The sequence below is a fragment of the Thermomyces lanuginosus genome (assembly GCF_041956635.1).
Source record: "Thermomyces lanuginosus strain ATCC 200065 unplaced genomic scaffold VTN49scaffold_40, whole genome shotgun sequence".
NCBI classification, from domain to species: Eukaryota; Fungi; Ascomycota; class Eurotiomycetes; order Eurotiales; family Trichocomaceae; genus Thermomyces; species Thermomyces lanuginosus.
The window spans coordinates 972,750-984,584 of record NW_027192374.1 but is presented as its reverse complement, the minus strand read 5'-3'; the positions used below and the strand labels follow the sequence as shown (position 1 = coordinate 984,584).

The 11,835-nt window shown below is 49.6% G+C and overlaps 4 protein-coding genes across 4 annotated transcripts; 3 read left to right on the top strand and 1 right to left on the bottom strand.

Annotated features, from left to right (window-relative positions):
• Positions 1-2,299: 2,299 nt before the first annotated feature.
• VTN49DRAFT_6347 (uncharacterized protein) lies at positions 2,300-4,192 on the top strand (the record flags this gene model as incomplete). Its single annotated transcript, XM_069414505.1, has 6 exons — positions 2,300-2,395; positions 2,460-2,536; positions 2,589-2,813; positions 2,871-3,854; positions 3,917-3,990; positions 4,044-4,192. The coding sequence occupies 6 exons, from the start codon at positions 2,300-2,302 to the stop codon at positions 4,190-4,192; spliced, it is 1,605 nt and encodes a 534-aa protein (XP_069265745.1).
• Positions 4,193-4,726: 534 nt separating this feature from the next.
• Positions 4,727-6,728, bottom strand: VTN49DRAFT_6346 (uncharacterized protein; the record flags this gene model as incomplete). The annotated part of the gene is made up of 3 exons (XM_069414504.1): positions 4,727-6,165; positions 6,222-6,593; positions 6,650-6,728. The coding sequence occupies 3 exons, from the start codon at positions 6,726-6,728 to the stop codon at positions 4,727-4,729; spliced, it is 1,890 nt and encodes a 629-aa protein (XP_069265744.1).
• Positions 6,729-7,235: 507 nt separating this feature from the next.
• On the top strand, positions 7,236-9,011 carry VTN49DRAFT_6345 (uncharacterized protein; the record flags this gene model as incomplete). Its single annotated transcript, XM_069414503.1, has 4 exons — positions 7,236-7,238; positions 7,291-7,457; positions 7,517-8,891; positions 8,952-9,011. 4 exons carry the CDS (start codon positions 7,236-7,238, stop codon positions 9,009-9,011), a joined length of 1,605 nt encoding a protein of 534 aa, XP_069265743.1.
• Positions 9,012-9,839: 828 nt separating this feature from the next.
• VTN49DRAFT_6344 (uncharacterized protein) lies at positions 9,840-11,366 on the top strand (the record flags this gene model as incomplete). The annotated part of the gene is made up of 3 exons (XM_069414502.1): positions 9,840-10,184; positions 10,253-10,702; positions 10,758-11,366. The coding sequence occupies 3 exons, from the start codon at positions 9,840-9,842 to the stop codon at positions 11,364-11,366; spliced, it is 1,404 nt and encodes a 467-aa protein (XP_069265742.1).
• Between the last annotated feature and the right edge of the window lie 469 nt (positions 11,367-11,835).

Below are 11,835 nucleotides of genomic sequence, written 5' to 3'. Positions count from 1 at the left end.
GGAGCGATCAACGGTTTGATGCACAAGACAAGGTAATCCTACGAACGTGCTGGACTCTTCTTGCCGTCGTTGTTCATCGCCTTTGGCTCGGCATTTGAGTCTTCCAGTTGCTTTCAACGCAGAACGATCGTCCGGCCGACAACCAATAACACTCCACAAAATTGACCTGATGGGGCTGGACTCTCCGCGTCTTTTTGAATTTGCCGACGGAAATTTGCTGGGTGCCTTTGAACGCCTATCCAACATCGCACCACTCCGTACAGTTTCATGCTCGCATCCAAATCTCACAAAGGTGGACAGCCGACACAGCCACCACCTTTGTAAACACCCTCTTGCCGAGTTCCATTTCAAAAACCTTACTTTTGCAGGCTCTAGCAGTGTTCCAGGCATCCGGCATCGTGAACTGGACCTCGGCGACGCACTCATTGCTCAGAGATACCGCGCAGAAATTCTTCGACAATCGACGTTTCGTCAGACAATTCGACACAACGGTTCTCGATACACTTGTGGTTGAGGATTTGCATTGGTTAGTATGCCATTTTGCTACAATGTGCATTGCTTCCGTTCTCGAACGGAATCACAATGATCTTTACTTGATTCTATCGCCGAGGTATGAGTGCCACCTACCATATGGAACCATGTGCACATTTACTCCGAGACTGCATTCCTCGTTCTGCGAACTGCATGCCATGCCAAGAGTATACTTGATCACAGAATTCAGACATGGCTATGTTTCGTCTGAGCAATTTCCGTTTCGCGAACTTCAGCAAATGGGGGTTCTGTGTCAGAATACGTCTTCAGGGATCTTTTCGGTCCGTATCTCAATACTTGTAGTCTTTTGGGATATCAGATAACAGGTGAACGGGGATACACATTCGGGCTGCTCAAAACAATGGGGAATGCTCTATCCGGACGTGACTGAAGATAACGTGTAAAACCAGAAGATGCACGTTGTTCGTTTGCACTGTCCGATCAGTTTAATTCGCACTGAAAAGGGCTGAACATTCACTGGCTACGGCCCTTGGATCATTATTGAATGTTTCAACCGAAGGGAGTTGGCATTCCACTCCTAGCCGGACAATGAAATAATACCAGTGTGCATAGACAGTTGGGAACGGAGCCAACTTGTGATGCGTCCAAACTTTGAATCGGACCATTTCGACGAGCTCTTCCCAGGTTAAGCTATGATGGGCCCATGGAAGACTAGGGTGGAAAAAGAGACAATCTCCGCATCAATAGCCACATCCAAGGCGTCTACGCCAGAACATGTCCATGATTTGAGTGCCAGGGTTGTGGGACACATCGAGACTGTCATCGCGCCACCATCGACGATGACCGACTGGCAAGCCAAGCAGTTTGCTGCTGGTTTCTCGATCTCAGGGAACCGGGGATCTCGTAAATACGGCGTTGCGGTCGGCGAATCGTTACTGTGCGGGGTTTGGACTGGGCATCAATCGTGCCTGCTGGAGCTGTCAGGAGTTTCTAGGCCCTATTCGTAGGACTCATGAGCCAGTCAATATTTCTAAAAAGAAGGTCCCCTGCAAGTGCTGCCACACTTTTCCAGATCAAGGCTAGATCCATAGTAATCCGCGTGGGGATATGGTAAAGCACCACTTTACCAGCCTTAATTTACAACAATGCAAGGTTACTTAAGGAGGTAACTGCGCACCGTTTCACAGAAAAGTTCAAATTTTCAACTGCCGGTTGGACTTGCTCTGCTCTTTGACCTTTTACACGACTTCAATAGAGTAGAGATTCGCGAGGAACAATGGACACCTCAAATCAACCCAGAAAACATTCAGAATTCTGGAACTTCTTGTGCGGAGTAACAGTGAACGCTAGTTGGCTCCCCCATGGGGTAAAACGTGGGGGGAAGCCGTTAGACGTTCGGGGAGTGGGCGGTGAACTGTGGGATTGCATTCAGCCTGATATCAGAGTTGCATCCATCCTTTCTCTCAATTGGTGATGACAAGGGCTACACTTCCTTGTTATCTATCATCCACAAATCAACTACTGTAATGAGACAAAGCTGTATACTTATACTTGGACTCAAGTTCGCTAAATACATAATCTAAATTACGCACGGAGTACAGAAGTTATTAGCCGAGCTTGAGGAAGATGGCCAATGCTTGTCCACCTTTTCGCTTGGGAGACGACGAAGAGCCCTGCTGTTATAGCGTTATATAAGAGGCCTTGCCATGGCCAAATCACAATGCTGATGCTCTCATCCGCGACTTCTTACTTGATTATCGTCGGTTTCGGTGCTTGAGTTTGGCCGAGCCCAAGTGCAATCGCCACAATGTCGTTCCTTTTAAAGAAAATTGTCCACAATGAGGCGATGAAATCGGACCCCAAGGAGATATACGGCTGGCGTGTATATCTCCTAGCATGCTCAGTGCGTAGCCCGTTTCTCAGGTTGCTTTCTTGGAAGTCCTGTGCTAACGTGAGATGACCAACAGGCCTGTTGTGGTGGCATGCTTTTTGGCATGGACAGCGGTATTATTGGAGGCGTCCTCACCATGGACCCTTTCCAGAAGTCTGTCCTGAGGCGATGTCTGAATGATGCATGAACTAACGGTTGAGTCAAGGAAATATGGACTGTATAACAAACCTGCAGACGACACCGCGAACTTGAACGCAAACATCGTTTCGACTCTGCAAGCCGGCTGTTTTGCTGGAGCCTTGGCAGCATCCCCTGTTTCAGACCGCTGGGGACGGCGTCCAGCATTGCTTATTTCTGCAGCTCTCGCAATTGTCGGAACGGTAATGCAAGCTGCTGCATCGGGTAAACTCGCTGTAATGTATATTGGACGGTACGGCAGCCCCATCTCTTCTGGAAATACTTTGTCCTCTAACAATAACAACAACAGATTCATTACTGGCGTTGGAGTTGGCGCAGCCTCGATGGTGAATCCACTCTATGTATCTGAGAACGCCCCCCGTGCCATTCGAGGCGGTCTTACTGGTCTTTACCAATTTTTCATCGTCTCCGGCATCATGCTAGCCTTCTGGATAAACTATGGATCACTCCTCCACATCCGCGGCACTGCGATGTATGTTGTTCCACTCGCACTGCAAGCATTGCCCGCTGTGCTCCTGTTCATCGGAATGTACCTGTGCAACGAATCTCCCCGCTGGCTGGCCAAGCAAGATAGATGGGAGGAGTCCAAAGCGACGCTGTGCAAAGTCCGAGCCTTGCCGGAAAACCATCCATACATCGAGGAAGAGTTTCGAGACATCAAGATCCAGTTGGATAACGAACGTGAACTGATCGGCGGTTCCGGGATTTGGGACCTTCAAAGGGAGATGTGGACGATTCCGGGAAATCGAAAGCGAGCTATCATCACTATCATTCTCATGATCTGCCAGCAGATGACGGGGACAAATGCGATCAACTACTATGCGCCACAAATCTTCCAGAACCTGGGTGTGGTCGGTAATGCAACCAATCTCTTTGCGACGGGAGTTTACGGAATCGTCAAGACTGTCGCATGCGGAGTATTCCTTGTGTTCGTGGCCGACTCTCTAGGACGTCGCCGTTCGCTTCTCTGGACGTCCGTTGCGCAGGCACTCGCCATGCTCTATATCGGTCTCTACGTGCGCATTGCACCGCCTGAAGAAGGCAAGCCCGTTCCAGCGGCCGGTTACGTAGCGCTCGTGTGCATCTTCCTATTTGCTGCCGCGTTCCAATTTGGATGGGGTCCAGTGTGCTGGATCTATGTGTCGGAGATCCCAACAGCCCGGCTCCGGTCCTTGAATGTTGCTTTCGGTGCCGCAACGCAGTGGTTGTTCAATTTCGTCGTGGCAAGAGCTGTGCCTAGTATGCTTGTGACCATGGGATCAAACGGCTATGGGTTCGTACCTCGATCACCAATGTGACAGAGTACGTGTTCATGGTTACTGACATGTCTACTAGAACATACATCTTCTTCGCCGTGTTCTGCTTCTCCATGGGAGTGTTTGTATGGTTCTTCATTCCTGAAACCAAGGGTTCGTCGATCACACTTTACTACATCTATACTCTTGCTAACAGCTTATCGTAGGCCTATCCCTGGAAAAAATGGACGAATTATTCGGCGTCAGTACCGTGGTCAGCCCGAAAGCATACGACCCGGAACGAGGCTCTATTCAGAAATCTGACCAGGAGAAGAACGAAACGGGAGCTACTTCAACGACGATTGAACGTGTCTGAGATATAGCACATGAATATTCATCTAATGATGCCCTGTAAAGACTGCAATTTGATCGTTGATGCTGTTCATCTCGTTTGGGTAAGCCCAGACTGTAGTCAGAATATTGCATGGTTTGGCCTATCGAGCGTCTTGACGATGAATGGCTCGTCCTACAGTGCCCTGGGCGCTTCTGTCCAGTGGAAAGTGGAATACCTCTCAGTTGATACCTGGGTCCTTACAAAAACCACTTGTCATGAGCCCGTTACCGGTTTCTTAATAAAAAATAAAAAATAAAAATAAAAAAAAAATTCTATGGCCAATCCTATTGTACGGTCGCCTGGTAACAAGCCAGTTATTAGACAATGGGTAAGAGAGTTCTAGTCCGTACACGCATGCGTTGTAAAACCTTCAAGAGCACAAATGGTGCAGGAACGGAAGTCGATTGGATAATTGTTAGGGGATACCTGCCGCAAGATAAGAGACTAATATTCCCCCGAGGTGTATAATCCCGAGGAATCAGCGTCATGGAGCAACATCCACCGTATTCGACAGGATCAAGTCACAGTGATGCTAACTATCTTCACGTCGACCTCGGGCTTCTCCTTGTATGTTTTTACATTTTCGATGCGGTGGATCACATCTAACCCTGCCACTGCCCGTCCAAAAATCGTATGCTTCCCATCCAACCAGGGCGTCTTCTCCGTCGTGATAAAGAATTGACTTCCGTTCGTGTTCGGCCCAGCATTAGCCATGGAAACCGTGTACGGCCTATCATGGCGGAGGGAAGAAAATTCGTCCTCGAACTCCCCTCCCCATATTGATTCACCACCTGTGCCATCCCCATTCGGATCACCACCCTGAATCATAAACTTGCGGATAACTCGGTGAAAGATGGTGTTGTTATAATATCCGTTGCGGGCGTGCGTCACAAAGTTCTCAACAGCCTTAGGGGCAGCTGACGGGAACAATCGAATATGGATATCTCCCATAGTTGTATGGAGAATCGCAGACGTGCCAGACGATTCACTCTGTTTGGCTTCAGTGCCTTGACTCTCCACGGAGTCGTTCGCTTGAGGCTTTTCGTTGCGAACGTCCCGCGTGCTTTTACTAATCTCCGTCTCATTCGTGAACATATAAAATCGCACCTTGCCGTAACCTGTGCTGACTAAGATTGGGTCCCGTTGCTCAGCCTCTTGTAGCAAGGGGTTAGAGGATGCTGCCATGGAGACTGTGACGACGCCTTTCCTTTGCGGCTGGCCTTGATATAATGTGAGATTCAAAGCCCGAAACGGTTCATCCTTTCCAAATACGCGTACAACGCGATTAGTGACTGTGTTGATGCATTTGATTCCAAGCAGGGAACCGTAAAGAATGAAATGCCCGGATTCATCAAAAATAACGTTGACTTTGGACCGCGTCACGGGAGAATCGAGCTCACGCTCGGCGGCTAACCGCCGGCCGAATTCAACTTCATCCAGTCGTTCCAGCGCCGTTCCAGCTTCTTGCATGTCTATTATTGTTTGTAATGATTCATCGTATGTACGATACAATTTGCCCGACGGGAAATCGAAGACGCGGATTTGGCGATCTGGAAAAGAGAATGTCGCAAATTGTTCCCCGGTCGGCGATATTGTGATGGACGACGGAACTGACTTTGCTTTGCGAAACTCGAAAAGACTCGTCGAAGACTTGAGCTCGAATACATTATTTGGTTTTTCGAAGTTGCTTGATGGACTCCAATACTCAATCATCCCTCCTTCATCAGCTGATATCACACAGTCAAATGCATTGTTAAAGGCCATGGCGACGATGGGCCTCCGATGGATATTCGTCAACGTATGGAGAGGTTGTGTGTTCTCCCCTCTACCATCATAAATGACAATTTTATTGCTCGACTGGTCTGAGACCGCAAGAAGTGGCATAGACGCACCGCGACGGTGTATCCAACACACGCATCGTGGTGTAAAGTCTAACGAGAGCATAGCGAGCAAATCTGACCAAGAGTCAGCGGAAAGCCAAGGCGGATATTCATGTTGCATGACCACATACCGAACGTGATGACGTCAAATATTTTCACCGTCTGATCGTCACCAGCCGTAGCAAAACTCCTGCCGTCGGCGCTGACACTTGTACTCGTGATCTCTCCAGCATGTGCGCGGAACTCCTTCACGAACTCCACGCTCACGGCCATTTTCTTCCAGAACTTGACGACGCCATCAATCGAGCTCGTAATCAGAAAATCAGTCTGAGGAGTCATCGTCACGTAGGATAACTGATCTCGGTGCATCAGCGACTTGGAGTATCGTGTTGATGCTGGCAACGCTTTCACATAGACTTTTTCGAAGGCGAGTTTGCGTTTCTTTCTCTTGGACGCGTCTGGCGCGGGGAGAGCAGGACCGAAGTCATCATCTGATGACGAATCTGTGCCAGGGAAAGGTCAGCGTCGTTCGAATTGGATATTACGAGCGTTTGCTCACCTCTCTCCTCCGGGTCATTGTCGCCTTCTACGGCAGAAAAAGGACGTTTGCTGGACTCAGAATCTTCGGAGACCGCCATTTCAGCTTATAAGCGCTTGCTAATCCTTTCGCGATGCTCAATTATGAAGAATAATGGGAATCATTCACACTAATGTCGTTCCTGAGCAAACAGCATCATCCGTCTCTGGGAGATGTTCAACAATCGAGTCGCTTTGCCCTGAAGGCCGATTTACGCTAGTACACAAGCGTACTAGTATGGTACGTCATCCAATAATATCATGTATAACTGCTGACATAATTGACCCCGCGTGGCAATCATTTCCATATATAGGATAGTGTATAAAAACTAGTCTGATTATGGAGTAGTTCTGATTGACGCCTGAGGCATCAAGTAGGGCTTGTTTGTCTTGAAAACAAACTAACCTAATATGGCAAGAAACGGTACTAGTACTGAGAGCAGGAACCTGGCAGAACTGCTTGGAGCTTGAGCCACATCTCAACTTTTCTCGTGGCCAAACACAGACCGCACAGCAACGATCGATCCTTCTCCCAGGGCTTCGGAGTTGACAGCCCGAAATTGCCCATCATGGTATGTCGGTGCGGCTTTCATATATGCCTCTGCCTCTCTGACAAATGTGCAGTCTAATTCTTCCAACTTCAACAACCCCACTCAAATCTTCGCCGACGATGTTACCGAGGAGAGAGGCGAGAACGCCCGTCTCTCGGCCTTCGTCGGCGCGATCGCCGTCGGAGATTTGGTGAAGAGTACCCTTGGACCAAAGGGAATGGACAAAATTCTTCAGTCTGCGTATGTTAGCTGTGATGGAGAGTTTTGGCGTGGGGTTGCTAATCTCATGTCGTCTCTAGATCGACTGGAGAAATTCTTGTCACAAATGATGGAGCTACAATTCTCAAATCGATCGCTCTGGACAATGCGGCCGCAAAAGTATTGGTCAATATTTCGAAAGTCCAAGACGACGAAGTCGGTGACGGAACAACATCGGTGGCTGTCCTTGCCGCAGAGCTCCTGCGCGAGGCGGAAAAGCTTGTAAACATGAAGATCCATCCGCAAACAATCATTGAAGGATATCGGATAGCCAGCAAAGCCGCCCTCGAAGCTCTTGCCAATTCCGCTGTGGATCACAGCGACGATCCCATTGCTTTTCGCAAAGACCTCCACGCTATTGCCCGCACAACTCTCAGCTCGAAGGTCCTCGCACAGGATCGTGATCATTTCGCCACGCTGGCCTGCGATGCCGTTCTCCGACTTAAGGGTTCTACGGACCTCAGCCATATTCAAATCATCAAAAAGGCTGGCGGCAAGCTTAGTGACTCCTATTTGGATGAGGGGTTTATTCTGGATAAGAAGATTGGCGTGAATCAACCCAAGCGTCTGGAGAATGCTAAGATTCTAATTGCAAACACGGCTATGGACACGGACAAGGTCAAGATTTTCGGAGCCCGGGTCAAGGTTGATTCAACAGGCAAGCTGGCAGAGCTAGAAAAAGCCGAGCGAGAGAAGATGCGTGCCAAGGTGGAAAGGATCAAAGCCCATGGAATCAACTGTTTTGTCAACCGACAGCTCATTTACAACTGGCCCGAGCAACTCTTCACTGAGGCGGGGATCGTGTCGATTGAGCACGCCGATTTTGACGGAGTCGAGCGTCTAGCTCTCGTGACGGGTGGTGAAATTGCGTCTACCTTTGACCATCCAGAGCAGGTAAAGTTGGGTCATTGTGATTTGATCGAGGAAGTGATCATCGGAGAGGACACCTTGATCAAGTTTTCGGGAGTGGCCGCCGGTCAAGCTTGCACGATCGTTCTGCGTGGTGCTACTGAACAGCTCCTTGACGAAGCTGAGAGATCACTACATGATGCTCTGGCCGTCCTTTCTCAAACAGTCAAGGAGCCCAAAGTAACTCTGGGAGGTGGATGTGCGGAGATGGTGATGGCCAAGGCGGTCGAGCAAGCCGCGCAGAACACAACTGGCAAGAAGCAGATGGCAGTTGATTCGTTTGCCCATGCATTGAAGCAATTGCCGACAATCCTGGCGGACAATGCCGGGTTGGATTCTAGCGACCTGGTGACCCGCTTGCGTCAAGCGATCAACCGTGGTATGACCAGTTCTGGACTTGATCTGTTGACTCCCGGCGGTGGCATCGCGGACATGCGAGAATTGGGTGTTGTCGAGAGCTATAAGCTTAAGAGGGCGGTCGTGTCGTCTGCGGCGGAAGCAGCCGAGGTCAGTTTCTTACCCATTTCTCCATCATCATGAAATCAGGCTGACTTATGGTGTTTACAGCTCCTTCTCCGTGTGGACAATATCATCCGGGCAGCGCCACGCCGGCGGGAACGCGTGTAGTCGCAGCATAATACAGAATTGGAGACGATTCATGACTGAGTTTTATGTAGACTATGTGCTTAACATTCAAGACCGACATAATCTCTTTAGCTATAGGAGTAAGCGCCAACAGCTGCGTCTCAGGATGCACATGGGTCGCCAATCGCTTGACCAGACAGGACATTTTGATCGTCGCATGAACATTGCTGATCCCTTGTGGACTGATTGCATGGCCGGAACAGTTACCAAATTCCATCGCATTTTGTCGATTCCATCACCTTTTCATTTGTAGATAGACCAGGCGAACAAGGTCGCTTCACCATCAAGCCTCGGAATCGCGTTGGCTTCCTCTCGCACGGGCCTAATACACGAATACGAGGTGCCATTTTGATTCCTAACCTTTTCCCTCTACAGACAGGATTAGTTGTACATATTCTTAAGGATGACTAAGGGCTTCAATTAATTTGAGTATCTAATGTTTACTAGCGCGATGTCCTTAGCACCGCATTCCCCAAAATAAACCCCTTCCGCCTCAGCCCCAGCCTTCTCGTATTGTCATGGTAATATCATAACAGTTCTTATTGCCGAGTGCCGACCCATGTGCTCGACCTCTGGAATCCCCTCCCGACGATCATGCAAAAGTGCGTCATCATCATCATGTCCCTTGCTTTCTCTGGAAAGTTTCCCCTATTCAATTCTCATCGTGGAGCCTGAGTATTGTACTACCTCAACTAGTAGTGATATTCCCAGTGCCTTTCTATGACATTCCCATGAATGTCGGCGATTCCGCGAATGATTTGACCATTCCCAGGTGTTTCACTCCAGTTCCTTGACACCACGACACGCCCGATGCATGTGTTAACAACGCCGTTCTCCGATCTGCTGCTATGTCTATTGTTCGCCGTGTTACTGGTCGGCGCGCTGGACGTCGACCCAGACGATCCCACATCGCTCAAAAATGCCGCCTCTAATGCCGCCTACAATATGATGACCTACTATCATGGCAACGAAAGTGGCCAAATCCCTGGCAAACTGGAAGGAACATGGTGGGAGGGCGGTGCACTCTTCATGACGCTGATTCAATACTGGCACTGGACCGGTGACGATACCTACAACGATCTCGTTACTACGGGCATGATATGGCAAGGCGGTGAAAATGGCGACTTTTTCCCTGCGAATTATAGCAACTATCTGGTCAGCATCATCTCCTATGCTTCGTCTGAGCCATTGAGAGACTAACGGCGCCAATTACAATGCTATAGGGAAACGACGACCAAGCTTTTTGGGCTCTCGCCGCTCTTACCGCCGCTGAATACAAATATCCTGATGTCGCCGACGGACCTTCCTGGCTGAGCCTTGCTCAAGCTGTTTTCAATGATCAAACCGCCCGCTGGGATGAGGCAACGTGCGATGGGGGCCTTCGATGGCAGATTTATCCATATCAACCTGGATTCAAAATCAAGAACGCCATATCCAACGGCGCTCTTTTCCAGATTGCCGCGCGACTGGCTCGGTATACCCTCAACGATACTTATGCTGAGTGGGCAGAGAAGATATGGGATTGGAGCTCCACAACGCCATTGCTTGATCAGTCGCGATGGCACATTGCAGACACAACGACAGTGGGCAGTGATTGCACTGACCATGGGGATTATCAATGGACTTATAACTATGCCACCTACATAGTAGGCGCTGCATACTTGTACAACTACGTAAGTGCCATGTACGTTACGCTGGCGTTCCCGAGCCTGAGTCTGACATGAACAGACCAAAGGAGACCCTAAGTGGAAAGAGGGCGTCGATGGTCTGCTCAACCGCACTCTGAGGGTATTTTTTCCCGAGGAGTATGGTGGCGACGTCATGTCCGAAGTCGCCTGTGAGACGGTCCACACCTGCGACCGGAATCAGATTTGCTTCAAGGGATTCTTATCCAGTTGGCTCGCATTAACAGCGCAGATGGTTCCTCACACTTATCGCCTGATCATCCCAAAGCTCAAGGCAAGTGCGGTTGCTGCGGGCAAGCAGTGTTCAGGTGGAGATGACGGAAAGCATTGTGGAATCCAGTGGTTCAACTCGACTTGGGACGGCACGGATGGCTTGGAGCAGCAGATGGCGGCAACCAGCGTGTTTGCAAACAATCTAGTTGCATTTCAACGTCAACGCGGCAATTCCGGAGTTGATGACTCTGCTCCCGTCACATCCGAAACGGGTGGAAACAGTACGAGTAATCCGAACGCCGGGTCGGAGGAAAAGCCTATCAAGGGAGCCCACACAATGGACATCACGACTGCCGATCGCACAGGCGCAGGCATTGTGACTGTTGTGTTTGCTGGCGCCTGGTTAGGTATGATTTCATGGCTGGTCTTTGGTGCTTGAGAAGGCCTCCACACTTGGGACTTCTGTTCATCATGCATACATGGGAATGCCACTACGGGAATGGGATTTGAGTGCATCAGATGGAGCGATGCATCTGAGACCCGGAAATTGTTGATCCCCAAAACAGGCCATAGTGCTATGTACTCGCGTTTGTGCCTCTATGCCTGTGAAAGGATCATGTACGCCGTACTTCGCATTGCTTAATTAGCTACTACTACTCTTGCTAGCTCCCTTACGATACTATGTAGATGCAGCGATTAGAGCTGTGCCGCCTTGTGAGGAGAGGAGATAATCACAATGATAAACAGCGCAGCCATTGCCCAAACTACTTCTGTAGCGATTGGCAAGCAGTTGGGGACGAGCTTCGTGGCCGTTGAAGGACCTAGTGCTCACAGATTGCCCAATGCCCTGGCCCAGACCCTGAGGGTTGGCTAAGACTGGGGTTCCGGCCGTTCAAGGATTTCAGGGG